Here is a 20,881-nt window from a genome sequence, read left to right on the forward strand (position 1 = left end):
TAGTTCAATTTGAAGGTTTGCTTAATAAAATATACAAAAAAAGTCTGGCGACTGTAACTACTCCGAGGCACACCATCAGGCAGCGGCGGAGACTGATTGGTCGCTTCGGCCAACGGAATCGGCGGCTGCTGCTGCAGCTTTGTTGGGATGCGCGGTCGGGACCCACTGCATTGAAATTGTAACGGCCAACCGACTACAAGCTGCGATGGGGTTCCTCAAATATATCGAAGTGGAGAACTTCAAATCCTACCGGGGACGGCAGCTCATCGGTCCCCTGAAACCGTTCACAGCCGTCATCGGCCCCAATGGATCTGGTGAGCAAGGCCTAGCATTCTGCGCGTATTGGCGCTCAGTACGAGTTATGACTGCTCCGCACGACATGCAGGGCATACTTTGGATAGCGTGTGACACGTAACAACGCACGAGATGCTTCACGCAATGTTCTGCTTAGCACGATGTTCTTTGTTCAGTTTCAAGCCAGTGCTTTCACGCCGGTATTCTATCCGACTGCGTCGTGAGATTGCGTTGTTGGTTGTTTCGCTTGCCAAAAACCCTGCTTGGGCTTGTGTGCATACGAGCAATATAATAAACTGAAGTGCACCATTTAAAGGATCTCGAAATTCTGAGCTGGCAGGAATATTCCCAACAGCACCGTGCCTCTATTGGTATGGTTTCGTTTGATCAAAGTAATCAGCAAGTGCTGTGAAGTGGGCTAGAATGTGAACACATTCAGTCGTTGCATATGTAAGAAAGGTCACGAACAATACCATGCCCTGCGTACCTGTCCCTTCCGGACCTTTGTGAGCAATATTTCGTCAACGAGCTGAAAACGGTACATTACATTGATGCTGACATTATCCCACATTCCAGAATGATATCTGCTTTTGTAAACTTTACCAAAGCAGTCAGAGGTGCCTTTTATTGAAACAGGTGTTAGTGTGTTTTTACAAGCCTGTGGCCACTTTAACACCTTGCAGAGCTTTGATAGAGTTCATGGTACGGCCAAGTTTTATAAGTCTATTGGGAAAATGCTTCTAAAAGTAGGTGCATTGTAGGTTGATGTCTCGTTTCTGACCCTCACGACTACACTACAGCTTTGCTAGCACAGTTTATCGACAACGTCCAATTTCGACCTTGGAACAGCAGGACTAGACACTTTATTGGTGAACTGGTGAAGCATCATGGCATACTTGCCATGATGCTGCGGTCTTGAAACCTTTGCACCGCCCTGGGAATGATGTGAGCAAACGGGATGACATGATGGTTTAGCTTAGTGCATTAATCCGGCCTTCCTGACTAGCATTTGTCAATGTCTGGAAAGAGCTTCAAGTGGGAGCTGCAAAGGATGAAATGAATGACTCCAACGTGTAAAAGAAACTGCAATTTTTGACAGTCAAGATTTTTGTCCATTTATTTTCACCCTTTGCTACTCAGGCAACATAAAAGCATTTCAGAATCCAGGTCTTCATATTGAAAGGCACGCATGTGCACCTTGGAGCCCATAGGGGCAGAATCTGTGATCACAGTTCCATCCATTGTAGAAGAAAACCATAAGGTTTCACTCGTTCAATGGTTACTTAATTTTATGCTAAAAAAAGAAAATGTTGCAGTAACGAGTGGCCCCTGGTAAACAAGGGATGACAGAAGCTATCAATAGTCGTTTAAAATAGAGAAAGCATGGTGAAATAATTTTATAAGCTCATTGATGGTCTTTTATGATTATGTTGCATTGTTGTTCCATTGATTTAAGAAATGTTGTGCAGCAAGGGTATTATGTTAGCTGTGATGGTTGGTGCATGCTAGAAGAGGCTTGTTATTCCCATCTTTCTTTATTGTATCCAAAATTATTTGAGGCAACAGTCATCACATGTTCAGTGCCATTTTTTTATCAGTAGCGAAATTGATTCATTACTTCACACATGCAGTGCTGCATATTTTCGTACTGTTCTTCGAGGCACTTTTCCTTAGTCCTGATTAGCAAGTAGTGTGATGTGTTATGCCTAGACTCTAGAGTTTAAAAAATTGCATGTGGTGCTGAAGCATGTGCCACATGTATCTAATTCTGTGTATTGCTTGTTGAGACTTTCCATTTAGATGTCGCTGACCGCATTCAAAAAGATTTAGACTTTAGCCAGCATAGAATTTATGTAAGGGTAAACAGTTGCATTGTTGTATTTCATTCCTATGAATTTGAAAAACATGAACTGAAAAAGAAAAAAAATGTTGAGAAACAAGCAGGTGTTTCAAGTTTTGTTTCCAGTTACCTTCAAATATTTGACTGAATGCAGAAGGCCAATCTTGCATAAACCAAGACAAAAACATAAATTGGCACCAAAAAGGAATTTGTGTTGAGCCTGTTTATTGTTATGTACTGTGGCCTTGTGGAAACTAATACATCGGTACCCTTGCATGTGGTACATGATAGCCTTAGTCGCTTATACACCATAAAACCCAACACAACTAATACATTGGTCAGAAAAACAAATGTGCAAATGGTAGATTAGGAGCAGTGCTATAACATTAATTGGGACCACCTCAGCATGCACTGCTCTGTGTATTGATAGCAACGTTTGTGCTGACAAATTAGGAAATTGATATTTGCCTCTCTTATTGATATTTCCTGGTTAAAGGCAGGAATACACTAAGTGCAGGCGATGTACAGTGGTGGGATTTTCTAGGGAGTCGGGGCTGAGCATGCGCTGCTGAGAGTCTGTTCTCTCACCAAAGTCTAATCATTTTCTGTTGTGGCTCTCCAAGAGGGGAGGAGGTTGCTCACTGACATCATATATTTTCGCACGTGCAGGCAAATCCAACTTCATGGATGCCATCAGCTTTGTGCTGGGAGAGAAGAAGAACTGCCTCCGTGTCAAGAAGCTGAGTGTAAGTGCTCTAAACGTGTGCGACACGTTTATTTTACGTGTCCAAATTTCTCTAATTCACCGGAGTGCTGAGCATCTTAATGCTGTAGCAGGTTTTTGCAGGGAATGTTTCGATCAGCAGATGTGCTCAGCTTAGATAGTATGTGCAAGTAAATAAATGAAATAAGTAAATAACCTTTTCTAATGCCTCTATATGGCTTTTGACCTACTTCATGAAAAAGAAATAATGGAAGCTTTATGGAAATAGCTTACACAGAGTTAACAGAAGGGGGCTGAAAGGGGCAGCCTATGAATGATTGAATGAAAGAGTGGCTCTTTGTGGCTACTACTGCCTCAGGACCTAGTACACGGAGCCCCCATCGGAGCCCCTGTGTCTTCAAGGGCCCATGTGACAGCAGTCTACTGCCATGAGGACGGCACAGAGACCAAGTTCACACGATCCGTGGCACACTCTTCTTCAGAATTCCGCATTGACAATGAGGTGGGTGGTGACCTGTGGTCGGGTCTGGTTGTGAGCCCTGCTCCCTCTTGCAGGTGGTAAGCCAGGACGACTACCTGGGGCGCTTGGAGGGTCTGCGCATCAACGTCAAGGCCAAGAACTTCCTGGTGTTCCAGGGCGATGTGGAGACAATCGCCATGAAAAACCCCAAGGAGCGCACAGTGCTGTTTGAGGAGATCTCGCACTCGCTCGAGCACAAGGCGGAGTACGAGCAGCTGCGCAGCGAGATGATCAAGGCTGAGGAGGACACCCAGTTCTCATACCAGAAAAAGAAGGGCATCGCAGCCGAGAAAAAGGAGGCGCGCCTAGAGAAGGAAGAGGCTGACAAGTACCAGCGGCTCAAGGAAAGCCTGGCCGAACGCCAGGTGGTGAGCCAGGCCTTCCAACTGTTCCACCTGCAGCGGGACCTAGACACCTTGGCCACTGACATGGCCGCCAAGAGCAGCGAGCTGCAGCGTGCCGTCCGCAAGAAAGAGAAGATTGAGGAGGAGGTGCGCGACAAACGCAAGGAGCACAGCAAGTTGCAGCGTGACATGGCCAAGATTGAGCAGCAGATCCGAGAGGCGGTAAGGATAGCATGCTTCTTCCCCAGCGGAGTTTTATCCTCGCCCAGATGTCCCTGTCATTTTTTGTGTGGTGTATTCGGGATCATAAATGCCGCATCACTGCTCAGTGCCACTTTGAAAGATAGGAGCATTCATTTCAAGTATTACCAAATGTAGAAAAGCTGGCCCAGTTGCTGATTTGATCTTGAACTTGGTTATAGTGTAGAAGGTAAGGACAAAGAAGAGAAACAGGACAACCACTGGACATCAACTATTGTTTCACTGTAGAAAGACTTGCACAAAAATAAAAAGAGAGGCGGTCACAACAGGAGAGGTTGTACGTTGTGTGAACCACATGCAGCCAGACGTTAAGCTTGCAAAGAACACTGCACGAAAGAGGCTGAGGTTGGTAAAACTTTATTGAGAAAAAGGTGCAGGTTTGACGCAAGTTATCTAGTGTGCCGCAGGCCTTGGAGATCCTTGACGACACCAGCCCATTTGATGGCCTTTGACTGAATGTTTGGGTCATGGCTGGACCTTAGCGTATCCCAAGCTTCTTTCGAGAGATCAGGCAAGAGCTCTGGGGGAGACTTATGGAGTTTGCACGACTCATGGTTTATGGTCGAAGTTGTCTTTCTCGCCACAAAAGCAACGGAAGGGAATCATGTCCTTATTTATAAACTTTGATATGTAATTAGAGCTTGGGAAGGTCTCTGTCTATAGCTGCCTCCGTACAATCTGCTGGAAAGAGAAAACTTAGAATCCACTGACCGACACAGTCATGCCCAACCAACTCATCTGTTGCATCCTACTATACGCATGCTCATTTTAAAACCAGGCAGCACTATGTGTCGAATTTTAGCCACGTCTCCTGGGCAGGGCAGGTTCCCTATACTAAAATAGCAACTGGATACCTGACCTGCTAGGTCAAACCAAATGCCCTGCTTAATGTTACTGCAATGGAAATCGCCAAGTTTTTCGTCGAAGGCGTCCTCTTGTGATACAGCTCCCCCTACATGCTCCTCACGAACAGGTGAACAGCGCTTACTGTGGGTCGATGCTTCATTGAGGTGAGTGCAAGGCATACGCAGAGCGGAGCTTATGTAGGCCTACGTTTCAGGACGTGGAGCTGAACAAGCGGAAGCCAGCCTTCATCAAGGCCAAGGAGCGGACAGCGCACATGCAGAAGAAGCTGGAGGCGGCGCGCAAGTCACTTAAGGCGGCCAAGAAGGTGGACGAGACACACCAGGGTGAGATTGCCGAGCTGGAGAAGGAGCTCGAGGAGGTGGTGCAGCGCGCCCAGGAGTTTGAGCAGCAGCTGAGCCAGGAGAGCCAGGGCAGGGACGTGTCACTGGAGGACTCGCAGGTGCGCGAGTACCACCGCCTCAAGGAGGAGGCCGGCCGGCAGGCATCGCTGCACCTGCAGAACCTGGACTCAGTGCGGCGCGAGCACAAGTCGGACCAGGACCGCCACGACAACGAGGTGCGCAAGCGCAACGAGACGCAGGCCAAGCTCAAGCAGAAGAAGGCTGAGCTGGAAGAGAACCTCCGTCGGGTGGACAAGCTGGCCGAGCAGATCCGCTCAAGCGAGGCCAGCCTGGAGGAGCTGCGGCGCCAGGAGCAGGAGGTGTCGCAGGATGTGACCGCAGCCAAGGAGCGGGTGTCCGAGATCAACCGGGAACTGGAGGCCCTGATGAACGAGCTGGGCGATGCCAAGGTGGACAAACACGAGGACTCTCGGCGCCGCAAGAAAGCCGAGATTGTGGACCACTTCAAGCAGCTGTACCCGGGTGTGTATGACCGGCTCGTCAACATGTGCCAGCCCATCCACAAGAAGTACAACGTGGCCATCACCAAGGTGCTGGGCAAGAACATGGAGGCCATAGTAGTCGACTCGGAGAAGACTGGCCGCGCCTGCATCAAGTACCTCAAGGAACAGATGCTCGAGGCCGAGACATTCCTGCCGCTCGACTACATCGATGCCAAGCCACTCAAGGAGCGGCTGAGGTAAGCTTGTGGATTGCATGCATACGGTACCATTCGTGTGTTGCTCTTCAATGAGCTTTTAACTCTGCAAGCTCAGCCTTTTTCGCCTCCTTTATGTAAGCGTGTAAGCGGACTTGACTGCAGCATTTTTGCATCTGAACAGAGCTTTTTAAATGCAGGAATATTTCACAAAATGTCTCACTTCAGTAGGCATTGGTACACGGTGTATCAAACGCTGGTGTTGAGATGTTTGCGCATGCTGCAGTTCTTGTATGGCCTGTCACCCCGACGGTACAACACACTCCTTCACTGGTGTGTGTTAGTAACCTTAGCAGCTGCTGGTGCGCATTTCGTATTCTAATTGCACTACTTGCTTTACATCACCGCATTACACAGTGCAGAGAAACAGTCTTTGGGGCCTTCGGTGCTTGCATAGAGCAGCCAATTTGTGTGTGTGACAGGCACTTGGTGCCGCCCATTGACTATGATTGGAAATTTCGGGTTGTGTTAGGTAACACTAACTTTGACAAACAAGGAGCGTTTTTTTGCAGCCATTTATTTTCGCAGCAAGGGAGTTCTAAATTAGAAGGGTGCCAATGTAAAATTTTTGATTGTGAAGCCGATACAAATCTTAAGAGTTGGTTGTTGATCAGTTCAAATATTTTTGAATAATTTGAACGAAGCACTAGCAATTCGAAGTAGGCACAAAAGTTTTTTTTGTGAAATACCGCTCTGAAAAAAACAGATGTTGGGAGCATGTTTTTCCTGCATCAGTTAGTCACTGAGCATAATTTACTACACTTGAATGCTTGTAAGGCCTACCGGGCATTAAGTAGTCATGACATTAGCGAGAGAAATTATTCAGTAGTCTAATGCTTGTTTACGATCTGTCGCGCAATAATTGCATTGCGTGACAACATTGCAAGAATCTAATTACACAGTTCAAGTTCTCTCATATGATAAAGAAGTTTATTGAATGCCATCATGAAGCATTAAATGCCTAGATACCACCTTTCCTTACCACCTTACCATTGGCAGCATGCATTAGGGTGGCTCGCAAATTGTCCAGGACAGCAGTTACCTGAGCTGCAACGTGGGCAGTGCCATCTCTTCCATGCTCCCTTGAGACGTCAATTGTGGAATGCCTACCTAAGAGAAGTGTTCACAGTCGCATATCACCTTTGCCAGACTGAAAACGGTGTGATGGGACGAAATTCTGTCATGAACAGGTCACAGGCTGTGCTGTAAACGTTATTGCGCGGCCTGACTTCAGTCTCAGTATTTTATAGTGACAGTTGTTAGGAGCCCATCGCTATGAAAGGAGTGGAGGAATGGCTTATTGCTTGGCAGTTACCATGGAAGGAGGGTGTGGCTAGAATGAAAGAATGCAGAATCAGAGGATGGCTGCCATGAGAATGGTTGCAGTGGGAAGAGGGTGTCATTTTGTCGAAGTGCTATCTAATGCAGTATGGAATGCCGACTGGTCCCAGTTAGCCTTCTTTTGTTGTTAAGTGGGAGTCATTCTTCGCTGCTTTTTTCCAACCAGATCGCTGTCTGTGCAGGTCCATCACGCAGCCCAAAAATGTCAAGCTGCTGTATGATGTGCTGCAGTATGATCCCCCTGCCATCAAGCGAGCTGTGCTGTATGCCACCAACAATGCCCTGGTCTGTGAGACTGCCGACGATGCTAGCCGCGTGGCATACGACCTGGGGGACAACAAAAGGCAAGCAGTCTCTCTTTGCTCGCATTTCATTTGCTTCAGTTCATGGCCTGATGTGATGCAGTTGATGCTTATTGTGTGGTGTAAGTTTTATTGTATAATATTTTTTTTGCGCTCACTCCTGCTTGGAGACATGTAAAGACTCTACAGTATTGCTAATAAATAAATAAATAAACGTGCTGATCAAGGAAAATTTTGTACCTTGCATATATATGGAGAACTTAATGGGCAGCTTTGACAAAATATTGGACACTGTGAAGGCCTATTTCAATGGTGCTAAAGGCACTGCAGCAGACTTTAAAGAACATGTTCCGCGTCTTTAGCATGTGTTTTTAGTGTTGCAAGAGTCATTTCATAATGACGTCAAACATGGAGAACACCAGTGGCAACAATGAAAAGCTGCATCTTGAAGTTGTCCTGACAGCAGTTGCTGATCTACAATTTGTTTCCGACAATGACTTAGACTTCATTTCTGACATACATGCATTGAGGAAACATTAATAGCTAAAAGCAGCGGCATGCACTGAGGAAAAACTGCCTTCAAAGGCAGCTTTTTCTTTTCTAAATTTTTGTATTAATTCTAACCAGAAATAATGGAGTACCATAATTTCAGAATCAGAATGACATGGCAGAAATTGTGACTGCATAAAAACTTTTCCAATATTGGGACATTTTTGTGGAGTGAATTTGGTGGTTAAAGAATCAACCGAACTGTGTGAACAGTTTGCATGAGATGAGAGGTTCAAAGCGTGAAACCAAGGGAACGGTGTGGGATTGTGTGCTTCCCTGAAACCCATCGTGGCAGCAGGTACGATGCGGTCGCCCTGGATGGCACATACTACCAGAAGAATGGCTTCATTTCGGGGGGCAGCACGGATCTGGCCAAGCGTGCGCGCCGCTGGGATGACAAGGCCTTCCACACACTCAAGGCGCGCAAGGAGAAGCTTACGGAAGAGCTCAAGGAGATGATGAAGCGCACTCGCAAAGAGTCTGACCTCACAACCCTGCAGTCGCAGATCCGGGGTCTGGAGACTCGGGTACGCTACTCGGTGACCGACCGGGACAACATCCGCAACAAGAGCATGGCCAACCTGGAGAAGGAGATTGCGCGACTGGAGCAGGAGCTGGCCCGCCAGGAGCCCCTGCTCAAGAAGCTCGAGGAGGAGATGCGTACCCGTGAAGCTCAGGTGGACGAATTGCGTGAGGCCCAGAATGGCATCGAGGACCGGGTGTTTGCCGACTTCTGTGCCAGCATCGGCGTGGACAACATCCGGCAATACGAGGAGCGGGAGCTGCGGGCCACCCAGGAGCGTGACAAGAAGAAGCTTGAGTTTGAGAATCAGAAGAGCCGTATCATGAATCGGCTCGAGTACGAGCGCTCCAAGGACACGGGCGAGAATGTCCGCAAGTGGCAGAAGACTGTCGAGGACGATGAACAGGAGCTGGAGTCCCTGCGACAGGCCGAGCAGGCCCAGATGCACTCCATCGATGAGCAGATGCAGGTGAGATATGGAGGCATGCATTTACAGCAGTCAAGGGTGGCGGCAGAGATGAGTAATGTGTTTGTTGGTTGAATGCTGCAGGCATTGGAGAAGCTGAAGAGCAACAAGATCAGCAAGAAGCAGGAGTTGGACGCTACCGAGGAGAGCATGGGGGAGATCCGCAAGCGGTTGACAGCCGTGCAGAAGGACATTGCAGCAGTGCAGAAGTCCCTGACAGCACTTGAGGCCCGCCAGGAGCAGCGGCGACAGGACCGCCACAGTGTCTTCCAGACCTGCAAGCTGGAGCAGATCCCCTTGCGGCTGGTGCGTGGAAGCCTCGATGACCTGGATGCCACTGCTCCAACAGACGAGTCGGGTGATGATGCATCCGCGGCCCAAGCCAGCAGCATCACCCGTGTGTATGAGCGCGAGGGCAACATCCAGGTGGACTACTCCGTCCTACCCGATGAACTTACTGAGGTGAGCTCAGGTGATAATGGCCCATACCTGCCAACTCTTCCGATTTTTTCATAAAATATACGAAGTTTGACCAGTCTTACGATTTTACGAATCTTGCGTGAAACTTTACAGAAAATATTTTATTTTTGAAAAAAAAAAAAAAAGTGCGGACATCTATTAACACTACTATTATGATACCTTTCGCGACCACGAGAGGGCAACACATATTCGTGATATCATCATCAGCAACTGCAAACGTTGTAGTGGTTTCTGTCGTCTACTCAGGGGGCACGAATCCATATCCAAAACTCAATACCGCATCCGCCAGGCTAGTGGCTATAGTGTCTGTAGTCAGGCTGGTCAGGCCTGCATGCGGCCTGCACAAACCTTTGTTCACGTGTTTTGACGACTTGGGTGTTGGCCTCTGTTTTTGTTTGATCTACGGCCGCATCCAACGCAGTGCGACTCTGGTGTTTTTTGCAGTAGCGGTTTTACGGTGCAATGGCGGGCTCAAAACCGCGACAGTGCTTCCAAGTATTTTTGAGGTCGTACATGTTAGAATTTCCATGCTTCGTGCCGTCTAAGAAAGGAAAGAAGTTCGGATTTTGCACCACGTGTGCCTTTAATGTGAACATTTCACATGGTGGCAAATTCGACATCAAGCTCCACATCGCTTCGAAAAAGCACCGAGTCTACGTGTGAGCCGTGGACAGCCAGCCAAGCCTGACCAGTTTTGTACGCAGTGATAACTACCTTGGTGCGATTCGTGCAGAATGCCATTTCACGGCGTTTTTAGTTGAACACAACATCCCGCTAAGTGTCTGTGATCAAGCTGGACCACTTTTAGCAGGCGAAGTCAGCAACCGTAAAAGGATTGCAAAAATAAATCGTGACACAATGGAGTTTTCGCTCATTACTCTATAGGACATGGATTTCGCTTGTGGGTGAGTGAGCAAGCAAGCATATTGCTAAAGGTAAAGCGTGAAATTTGTTAAAAGCTGCATCACACAGCGTCAAAATGCCCTGACTGGCCACAAAAGTTTGCAGTCGCACTAGATTTGGTGAAAAATAAGAGCCGCGTTGCCTGCCTGCAGGTTTGCCGGTAGCCAGTCCAATCCTGTAGTGGAAACTCAATGCAACAAAGACTATTTTGTTCGGATTTTTGTTGTCTGTGCCACTGGTTGTCTGTGCCACTGTCTGTGCCACATGTAAAATTTGTTTTGGGCACTCGCCGGTTGGAGAATGTGCAGCGGTCCTAGATTTTGAATTCTATAGCTCCACAACGGAGCGCAAGCCTACTGAATGTAACATTTATGGCTGCTGAAGCAGTGAAATGCTCTGAAGTCTGCTTTGTGCACGAAGTATCCCGAGTCTTTGCCTACCCCTAGAAAGTGTAAATCGCGGGCTGAAGGCGCATTGGCCAGTTCTTTTTTGCTAACTACTCACTTCCTTACCTACTTTCGGCATTTCCCCCTTCGTTTTTTGGTTGTCACTGTTGTCTTTTTGTGTTCGCTTTTGGGCACAGGCTGATCGCATTCACAGCTGGCTCTTGCGAACAAGATAGTATCTCATGATTAAGACAAAATATCTTCGTCGGCCAAGCCTCTCGTCCCGGCTTATTTTATGGTGGCGTTTGAGGACTTTCTGAAGCGTGGCCGCAGGTTCCAGCTCACAGTATGCGCTCAGCCAGGTGAAGTAATGCATGCACATCATCATCATGTGAAGTGCGATGCGAGCATGTGGTCTCGTCATGTTTTCTGCCCAGTGGAAAGGTGGACACGCCTTCAGTAATGCTCAGAAATATTTGAGAAGTGTTGCATGCATGCACTATGACCTCTCACCCGACTCATCATAAAGAAAAACCTCCCAGTGTAGACCATCGTGCAGGCACGCAAGGTCGTACTGTAGCACCCTTCATTCGAGCGTTTGTTCATACCGAAGGTAGTAGCATACAGATAGGGTATGTTGCTAAATTTATATTACCAATGCAGGTGCTTTCACGAGAAAAGCATTCAACCGGCTGATGTATGCTTGTCGAGGCTATGCATGCATTGTGGCGGGCTGCAGACTACAGTTGGGCAAAGCAATTTCTTATTCCGCTCAAAACTCGGAGAAAAAAATTCACTTATGTAGAGAATGGAAAGCCAACAGCTGAGTCTGTCACAATTGTGTGAGCATATTTACTGCGTAGCAGTTGACAACCACGAGAGTCCGAAAGCGCAGCACTGTGAGTGAAATGTGTCAGGTGCAGTGACAAATGAAAAATGCTAAGTGCACATGTGGTTTTGAAGGTTTCTCAAAGCTCACATGTACGCTTCATAACCTGCTGAATTTGAGATGTTTGCATGGTCCCAAGCATAACCAGCTATTTGTTCTGAAGTCTATGGCTGCCTTTGACAACATCATGTTATTTCTCTCGTACTTGAAGAGCTCATTTTCACTATACGCGTACATACAGTATGGAAGAAAAAAAAAAAAACTTACTGACAGGCGTGCCAAATCTTTAAACCTTAGAAAAGAGGCAATTCAGCAGTATGTACTGAATATTGTTTATGGCTGTTTTTATTCATACTCATGCCTCTTTCTACTCTGTTTTCTTTTCCTATAGTTCACAGGTTATTTCTTCATCTATGTATGTTAAAAAAACTTTTTTGTGCTTAGGTGAATGTCTAAATAACTGCATATTAGACTTGTTATAGCAGTATTGTGTAAATGTTTCATTTAATGAACTTTTTTTTTTTCCAAATTCCCCTAGAAGTACTTTCTTTTTTTTTTTTTTTTCAGACTCGAAAGAGTTGATGGCAAAAAGAAAATTTATGCAGGAGCTATAACTTCAGAAGTAAGAAAAAAGGCACTTTGCCACATTTCGTATATTCTGAAAATTTTATTGGGGTGTCTTATCTTTACATAGATGCCTTTTTCAACTTTTTTTTTTCCAGAACTTTTCACTGAAAGATTTCTTTCGTGCTCAAGTGAGATGTCATTCGTTTGTATGAAAGGGGATTTAAATAGATACATTTTGTTATATGTTACGCTAGGGCTGTTTGAATATTTCACTAGTTAAAAGTGTCTTTGGAACCCTCAGTTTCGAAAGAGTTAAAATATGCAGTTCAGAGGCAGCGCCAATTGGGGAGCCTCTCCAGATGCCAGCACTGAGACTTCACGTAATGATGACAGTGGGTGAGCACTGCCTCCTCCTCCTACCTTGCAGCTGGACACACCAGAGGAGGTGAAGCGGGAGGGCAACCGGCTCAACCGGGAGATTTCCGACATGCAGAGCCACCTGCAGCGCATCCAGGCACCAAACATGCGGGCCATGGAAAAGTATGTTGCATAGAAGCATGGGCACTAATGTATTTTGTCACGTGGCCATTCCATCATTGCTAGCCTACTAATTACAAGATGGCTGTGGTTTCCCGAAATGCTTCCTAATCTGCATCTCTGTACTGCTTCATATGCAAGGGGTGTCTGCACTTCTAATGAGGCGGGAGTGCTGCTGCATTATCGGAGCACGCTGTTAGCTACCTCATAGCCATTGCACTGCTCTGATGTAGGAATGCTGCGTGGATGGTAGCGGTTGTCGGTTTCATGTGTGCCTGTTCTTCAGCTTGTTTCAATGGAAGCGCTTAAAACCGTGCTTGCTGTGCGTAGCTTTCTTCAACTAACGTTAAGTGGGACTGGAGCCCTTGTCAATCAAGCAAACTTTCATAGCTCCCTTCAGAGGCGAAAAGAAACCTTGCTCTTTCTCGCACAAACAGCATTGACTACAGCACTTTGTTTGCTCCTGAGGTATACCTGAAGGAACTCAATGCACGCTAAAAGACTTAAAAAAACACACACGACACATGCGGGTGGCAGCGTACCTACTATTAGGCGCAAAATGGTAACAAGTCAACCGCGTAGGTGGCAGTGAAAACGGGTTGCCATGATATGCAGGTAACAGGGAAGAATGCTTGCTGCTAGGTAAGAAGGAAAGAGGGCGACATTCGAGTTTCGAAACTATGCATAACTGCCGAGGGTAACAATTTAGGGGTGAAGAGCAGAGTTCAACAGAAATGAGGATCGAAAAATATTGCAATAGGAAAAAGCAAGTGAAATGAGCAAGGTGAAAAAAGGAGAAAAAAAAATTAAAAGATACTGAAAAAGGAAGAGAAAAAAAAATTGAAGGGAGCAATCATACAGGGGAAAAAAAAAAACTGCAACCGTGCAGGCAGCGAAAGAAGCTAAAACACAAATAAGACTCCAACATGAGAACTGTGTTCTCCACTTCACAAAGAATTCACGGATTCACCTGGTTCCTTGTAACCTTTAGCTAATATGGCGCTTTTATGCAACAAATTTAAGGAATTCATATTTTGTCACACACTTACAGCATAACACATATCACAGTGCAAGACATATTTCTGTCTTTCCTGAACATTTAAGTTACCAAGCCCACCTACATGCTTTTTTGTTTTGTTTTCTTTTTTCCTCGGTGCCATTCAGGCATATTGCCTACCCATTTTCCCAAATATGTAAAAGCTAAAATGTAATACCACAAATGCCAATGAGACAGCACTAAGTCTACATTCAGGCTGCACAATGGCCAAATGATGGTTTACCATGGAACTAGCTGTAAAAATTGTTGGTGTAGAGGATTGAAAATTATCATCGCAAATTTGTGATGGTAAAAACCGCTACTGTTATTTTTTTAAAAACAGTCTTTGTGCTCTCAACTACTCAGTGATGCCGTGCACACTGTTGTCATCGCCTGCTCGCCTAGACACTGCGGCAGCTGTCAGAGCTTGTAAAACTAAAGCAACATTGAAAATTTGCATTTTAATTTGCTTGATCTTGTGTAGCAAGTGCGTTCAATTTGGCAATAAGCGTTCAGTAGTCACAAGAAAGAGTGCCCCAGGGTGTGTGCCTCACGCAGTACTAAATAATACAAGTTGCACCATATTAGCCGTTATGGTTCTGCCTGGGTGGAACTGAACGCTTAAGTGTTTGGTCACCCGCAGGCTGGATGGTGTGAAGGAACGGCTGAAGGAGACGGACACAGAGTTTGAGAATGCCCGCAAACGTGCCAAGAAGGCCAAGCTGGCGTTTGAGAAGGTCAAGCGGGAGCGCCATCGCAAGTTCACGGCCTGCTTCGACCAAGTGTCCAACCGCATTGACGAGATCTACAAGGCGCTGACGAACAACGCCAGTGCCCAGGCATTCCTGGGGCCAGAGAACCCCGAGGAGCCCTACCTGGAAGGGCTCAACTACAACTGCGTGGCGCCCGGCAAGCGCTTCCAGCCCATGAGCAACCTGTCTGGCGGAGAGAAGACGGTGGCTGCACTCGCACTGCTTTTCGCTGTGCACAGGTATGGCAGCAACCATTGTGCTTGACAAGTCTGCGCCTGTTTTACGACTTTTGCCTTAGGTTTCAAGGGCTTTATTTGTGGTTGCTCCAGTGGCAATAAGCTGGGATGTAGTTCTTTGGCTGAGCTGAGGGCTTTGCGGAAAAGTTTGGGTCATCAGAAATTGGATGGCTCATCACTGAGGTTGTAAACACTCGAAGCTGGTGGATGGATGGATGCTGGTGTTTTTTTTTTTTTTTTTTTTTTTTTTGATGAATGCATTGAACATGGGTTGGAGAGCTCTTGGCTGGCATCAGCTTTCAAGCAAAGAAAAAAATGCAAAAGCTGCGCCCATATTTTGGGTGGAAAACAGTGCAAACTGGCAGCGCTTGTCAGTGTTCATGTTCCTCTGTTCTCGTCCCTTTGCACTGTTCTCTGCCCAGAGTATGAATTACGACCAAATTCCACAACTGACCGTCCTACTTTGTCTGCATCCTTTAAATGCAACCAAAGGAACATGGGCATTAAGGACATGGCAGGGGTCATATTAGCAATGTTTTTTATGTGTCTGTGATTTGTTATTGCATAATTCAGCCCCTGTGCAGTGAATTGTCCCTCAGGGTAACAGAGGAGAATAGAGGTGCACCCACAGTCCACACTGGGACTGGAGCAGCAGCTGGTGAGGTCTTCATAAGCCCTGTATACATGGACTCTACAACACCCGGTCGGGTAAGCGTCGAGTAAGCGAGGTCACAATTACTCGACCCGATTGGTGTCTACATGAACGCGCTTTCTAGCGAGTAAGTATCGCAGCGGTGCGTATCGTCGAGACGAAGTTATTGTGCAAGTTTCTTACTCATATTTGATTCCGTTGCCTTTTACTATCGAAAGCTTTGATTATTATTTTTTATCGTTGATGAGGACTAAAAAGCATTCAACTTCGCTGACGCTCCTCGCCGCTCCAGTTGCTTTTTAATCCCAGAGTTCGCATAACTCGACTTCCTGACTCGACAGCGTCTACATACTTTTAGACGAGCGGGTCAAGCTAGTTAATCTACCCCCTGCAAGCGAGTTAACGCGACCCGCTCCGCGGCTATTTTACTCGACCCAACTGCGTATACATGAACCCAACAACTGGTTTTTTACTCGACAGGCTTACTCGACCCGACTCTGTGGAGTCCATGTATACAGGGCTATAATGGTGATGATACGAAATTATTCTTGGAGATTGCAAATGCAATTAGCTCTTCAACCTCATGAATTGAGCATATATTCTCGTTAACTGTGAAAAGACCAGGCTGCTGCTTCTTTGGTGCACTGCAGCAGCACTCCTATAGATATGCCATCGCCATAACAATTGTACCAAGACAGCACTATTGGTCCAGTATCGGTACTATGTTGTAAATGCACTGACCCTGTGTTGGCCCAATGGATTGTGCTACCTGGGTAGCTCTTACAGTTTGAAGTAGTCTAGAATTGTGTGCTATTTTTTCTCAATTCTGACATGTTCTTTTTTTTTTCCGAGAAAAGATCATCTGTAAATGGCAGGCACGTCATGATTGGGCTTGAAAGTTGAACTACCTTAGTAATATCCTATTGTTATCAACATTACATGATGTGTCATGCCACTATATTGTAGTGCCTAGTATTTGCTTATTTAACCTCAAAACGTTTACTCACACTTGCTAGTCATGAAGGGCATGCGACCAGAGAGCCGTCCAGCGCGACCGATGTTCATCACTTGAATTTGCAACCCACGGGTCGCTTTCCACATCTTGTCTACCTTGACTGTTCATCACATCAAGTAAGGGTAACTTATGTTCATGTCAGCTGAGTTGCTGATTGGTTTAACGGTTTGCGATCAGCAGTTACAAAGCTGGAAAATCGAGCAGTGGTCGAACGGCCTGCGACTGTCGGTTTTCGACCAATGTGACCATTTGCAACAGTTGCCTTTCGACCAAAACGGTCGCGCAACCTCGGCGAGTCGAAAGTGTGAACGGGTCTAAAGGCTGATGGGAATAACAGCGTTGAAACAAGGGACAAAGTAAGGACTAAGAAGACAGGAACCCCCCCAGTGCCAGTCCTGTCTTCTTCCTTTGTCCCTTGTCTCAACACTGTTAGTCCGATTATTATGCACCAAATAGCTCAACTCTCCATTTTGTACCTCGAAGGCCTCCGATATGGAGCATTACTCTGGCATGGGCATGACAGCAGCAGAGACAGATGAGCAGAGGTTCTTACAGCTGGGTCCAGGTTACAGGTGTGATTATAGGTTTCTGTCGCAGTCAGGTGCATGCTGCGAGATGCTAGAGCACATTATTTTAAATGGGATCATTAGAAATTTGGAAATCAATAATTGACATGGATATTGCTTGAGGCTGACCATAATTACTCAGTAGAAATAACTCAAGACTTCAGTTGAGCACTTAACAGTACAGGCCAAATAGATGAGCTCTTTTAGGATTTCCCATCAGGAATTAGTAAACTGTCTGCAGCAGGTGTCAAAAGCAAAATTTATTGACTTCTTCATACGGCACACCTCAGTAACTGGGAGCCATGAATGAATGCATTTCAGGTCATCGAGACGTCCTCTCAGAAGTGCCACGTGGCAATCCAGACTCCTGTTTTGTTCTGTATTATAGCAACCATTTATCTTTCTGCGTCGACCTACTATTTAGTAGCAGCCTTTTCGCAGATGACTGTGAAGCTATAGACATGATAGAGGACAAAATTAGGCCTAATGAGTCGTGCTTAAAATGTAGCATGAAATTTGATGCAACCAAAACTTGCTAGACAAAACAAATAAAGTGCAAGCAAGTAGTTATTTTAATACAGTAATTGCAAAAGAAAAAAGAACCTAAGCTGGAGTTTTCACACTGAAATTACCACCTACTGCAGTGCAGAAAAAAAAAACTCAAAAGAAATCACACAAAGCCACCCCCCCCCCCCCCCCCCCCCCCTTTTGAGATCAAACTTCATGCTTGTAGTTGGGCTAACATTATTTGCCTATTTAATCTGGACTCCACATTACTCGCCATGTGTTCGAACGTATTCAGAATTTAGCACTACGGTTCAGATTCTTAAGTTATGTTGATGTTCCTGAATGCTACCTGCATTAGTTAATGTGGCACGTCAGCAGCATTTTCTTCGTTACCGCGGTGGGCTCGGAGCCTCTGCCTAAAGCAGCTGTGTTCTTTGGGCGCAGCTACCAGCCTGCACCTTTCTTTGTGCTCGACGAGATTGATGCTGCCCTGGACAACACCAACATTGGCAAGGTGGCCAACTTCATCCGCAAGCAGACGGAGACCTCGTTCCAGTGCATCGTCATCTCCCTCAAAGAGGAGTTCTACAGCCACGCCGATGCCCTGGTGGGCATTGTGCCCGATGTGAGTAGTCTTTGACGCCAGGTTGTGCAGTTGTTAGTTTTAATGTTTGTGGATGGCCAGTAATGGCTAGCCATTGCTAGCAGAATTCCACCCCTCTTCTGGGTTGGTGTGTGCAGACGTAACAGAAAACACCAACCACCCCCAAAGGGTGAGAGAGCACCAAACCTCCTTCCTCTTCGAAAAGTCGTCGCAAAGCAATGGGGCAGAAAAGTGAATTGAACCTACATGTGGCTTCTTGTCTCTCACCCCTCCTCCCTTACCCTCCCTCCCCTCCTTGCTTATGTGAAGCCTGATTTAGCGGCCCTAGTGGTGTGACACTCGTCAAAAATGTTTTTTAGTTGGAGTGCGCGAATATTCGTTTTATTGCGAAAGCAATACTACGCCAGGTCTAACCACTCGTTGCTGTGTGCAGTGTCCATGTCCGTGGTCCCCGAGCCGGCTCTGCGCTTAACAGAATAAGAAGAAAGCTCGGTCGCTCGCAGCTAATGCTTTTGCTCCATATTTGATTTAGCAGAGTTCAACACTTCTATTTTTTTTTTAATTTTTTTTTTTTGATTGCTGGTATAGTGAAAGCTCATTAATTCGAACCTCAATAATTCAAATTTTTGGATAATTCGAACTACACTACTCGATCCAGCCAAGCTCCAAGTGTATAAAAAAAAGCCCGTTAATTTGGGTGCGAATCAGTTTTCCTACAGATAATTCGAACTATGTGTCATTCATATACTGAATTATACTGAAAATTCATATACTGAACAAGGTGTGGTACTACCCACATTTCTATCAATGAAAATTGTAAATGTAGCATCGATGAGATGAAAAATTGTGCTAGGTGCTCGAGGAAAAAAGATGTGATGAGTCATGCGCACAATCATAGATGCCGTGCTGCAAAGGGATAAGAAGTTGTGAAAAGCAAGGTCGAAGGAAGTCTAGTGAAGAAACTCTGTTTTAATGGCAATTTTGTTTTTTTTATGCCTTGTAGAAATGTGAAGTGGCCTTGTCGAGAAAAAGCATATAGACTTACCTGCTTGTACAAGCCATCATATGCTTGAAAATGGGTTGGATTTGCACCCCTCTTGACCATGAGTGCTTTAACCGAAGTTTTTAATGTACTGATTATTTCTGGCTCCACTTTTTGTAATGTTTTAGTGATAGTAATGAAACTTGTTTGTTTAAGGGAAGTTGCTGTGTTTTACGGCATTCGTGTCCCATTAAATGTACTTCATCATATGCCTAATGATCAAGAGAGTTGCTCATCCGTAAGCGAACCAGATAGCTCAATATAAGGACTTGCTTTTAAGTTGGACGACTTGAGTGGGCGTGGCAAGTGCGGCACCATGATTTGCATTTTTAATCGTGGCCAGCATCTTGTGCGCGGTTCTCTCTGAAAGCCCTGCTTGCTTGCCTCCTCATTACAGCCCGGGGAGTGCACCATCAGTCGTGTGCTGACAATTGACCTGTCCCAAGCGCCCGAGTGATGGAGCCGGCCTCCCCCACCATCACCGCCAGATGCATCACTTCTTCGGCCGAACTGGCGTGCCACTGTGGGGTGTGCTGTGGTTTATTTCCAACTTGGGGAGAGTGCCAGCCTCTTTGGTGAAGCCAAACTGCTAGCTGGACATGTTGTATATATGCACAGGACTTTGTGTGCTTTCTGTACCTTTCTAGCAGTATGAAGAGGGCCCTTCTGACTGCTTTTTAGAGGGAGTATTATCCCAAGAGGAAAGCCTAGCCGAGTTTTATGGGATGGCACCATCGTGTTGAAAGCAAAACAGCTGTGGTGCATGTATTTATTTTAGCATTTTAAGCTTTTATCCTTTACTGTTGCAGATGCAAACTGGTTACACCATTTTCATTTAATCTGCCCTGCATTACTGAACCATATTCAGAAAATGACGATGCCTGTGGCTTCTCTTGCCTGCTGTTTGGCTAACTGGTTCGTGTACAACAATGACAGTACATGTTTTGACAAGGTCTTATTTCAGGGCACACTTTTAAATTTTAGAATCGTTCTTATTTAGGCTTGTTTCGTTTTACATTCCTTGCCACCTCTGATGCTGCTGAAATAAACAAAATGTCTGTTCATCTTTACTAAGGAGTTGGCCATTCACTGTGGGTCTACTCGATATGGCTGCACTTCCTGCACCAGTTCTGGCAGGGTCCAAGAGGGTGCCGAAAGCGTGCAGCGCTAGTTCAGGTGCAGTGCAACACTAGTGCCACTGGCTTTGCACGCTTGCTGCACTTGGCAACTGGCCAGTTCAAAGATTTGGTGAACGTGCGCTGAACTAGGCCTGCACCTTTGCAAAAGAAATAGCAAGGTGCAGGGGTCACGTGCTGCACTCAATGAACTAGTGCAGCTAGTTCAGCCAAATCGAGTAAACCTTGTATCACCTCATCGGCTGGTTACCCATTTAGTTAATATGTAGGCGCTAGTGTACAGAGTGGAATACACACAAGTGAACAGTAAATACAAATACTATACTTACCATATTTACTCGTAGTGCACGCATCCCCAACTTTAGTCATCAGAATTAGCATTCTTTTTTCTCTCTCGTAATAAACGCACCCCCAACTTTCATCCCTTGCAGTCCTGCAAACCTG

At 46.0% G+C, this 20,881-nt stretch overlaps 1 protein-coding gene across 2 annotated transcripts; it reads left to right on the top strand.

Annotated features, from left to right (window-relative positions):
- The first annotated feature begins 94 nt into the window (after positions 1-94).
- Positions 95-20,371, top strand: SMC1 (structural maintenance of chromosomes 1). Of its 2 annotated transcripts, none has more exons than XM_084596008.1 (12): positions 95-314; positions 2,804-2,880; positions 3,217-3,360; positions 3,414-3,944; positions 5,044-5,930; positions 7,472-7,633; positions 8,436-9,132; positions 9,214-9,591; positions 12,782-12,894; positions 14,571-14,918; positions 18,100-18,280; positions 19,699-20,371. In XM_084596008.1, exons 1-12 carry the CDS (start codon positions 206-208, stop codon positions 19,756-19,758), a joined length of 3,687 nt encoding a protein of 1,228 aa, XP_084452134.1. In that variant the 5' UTR covers positions 95-205; the 3' UTR covers positions 19,759-20,371. The 2 variants fall into 2 exon arrangements, with proteins under 2 accessions (XP_084452134.1, XP_084452140.1); XM_084596014.1 differs by having other exon boundaries at positions 8,439-9,132.
- The last annotated feature ends 510 nt before the right edge of the window (positions 20,372-20,881 follow it).

Source organism: Amblyomma maculatum, chromosome 1, assembly GCF_055883805.1.
Source record: "Amblyomma maculatum isolate TAMU_Amacu chromosome 1, ASM5588380v1, whole genome shotgun sequence".
Taxonomy (NCBI): Eukaryota; Metazoa; Arthropoda; class Arachnida; order Ixodida; family Ixodidae; genus Amblyomma; species Amblyomma maculatum.

Coding starts and splice junctions, on each gene's coding strand:
- SMC1 (XM_084596008.1), top strand. CDS start 206: ATGGGGTTCCTCAAATATATCGAAGTGGAGAACTTCAAATCCTACCGG. Junction 3,361..3,413: donor AATTCCGCATTGACAATGAG/GTGGGTGGTGAC, acceptor TCCCTCTTGCAG/GTGGTAAGCCAGGACGACTA. Junction 3,945..5,043: donor AGCAGCAGATCCGAGAGGCG/GTAAGGATAGCA, acceptor CCTACGTTTCAG/GACGTGGAGCTGAACAAGCG.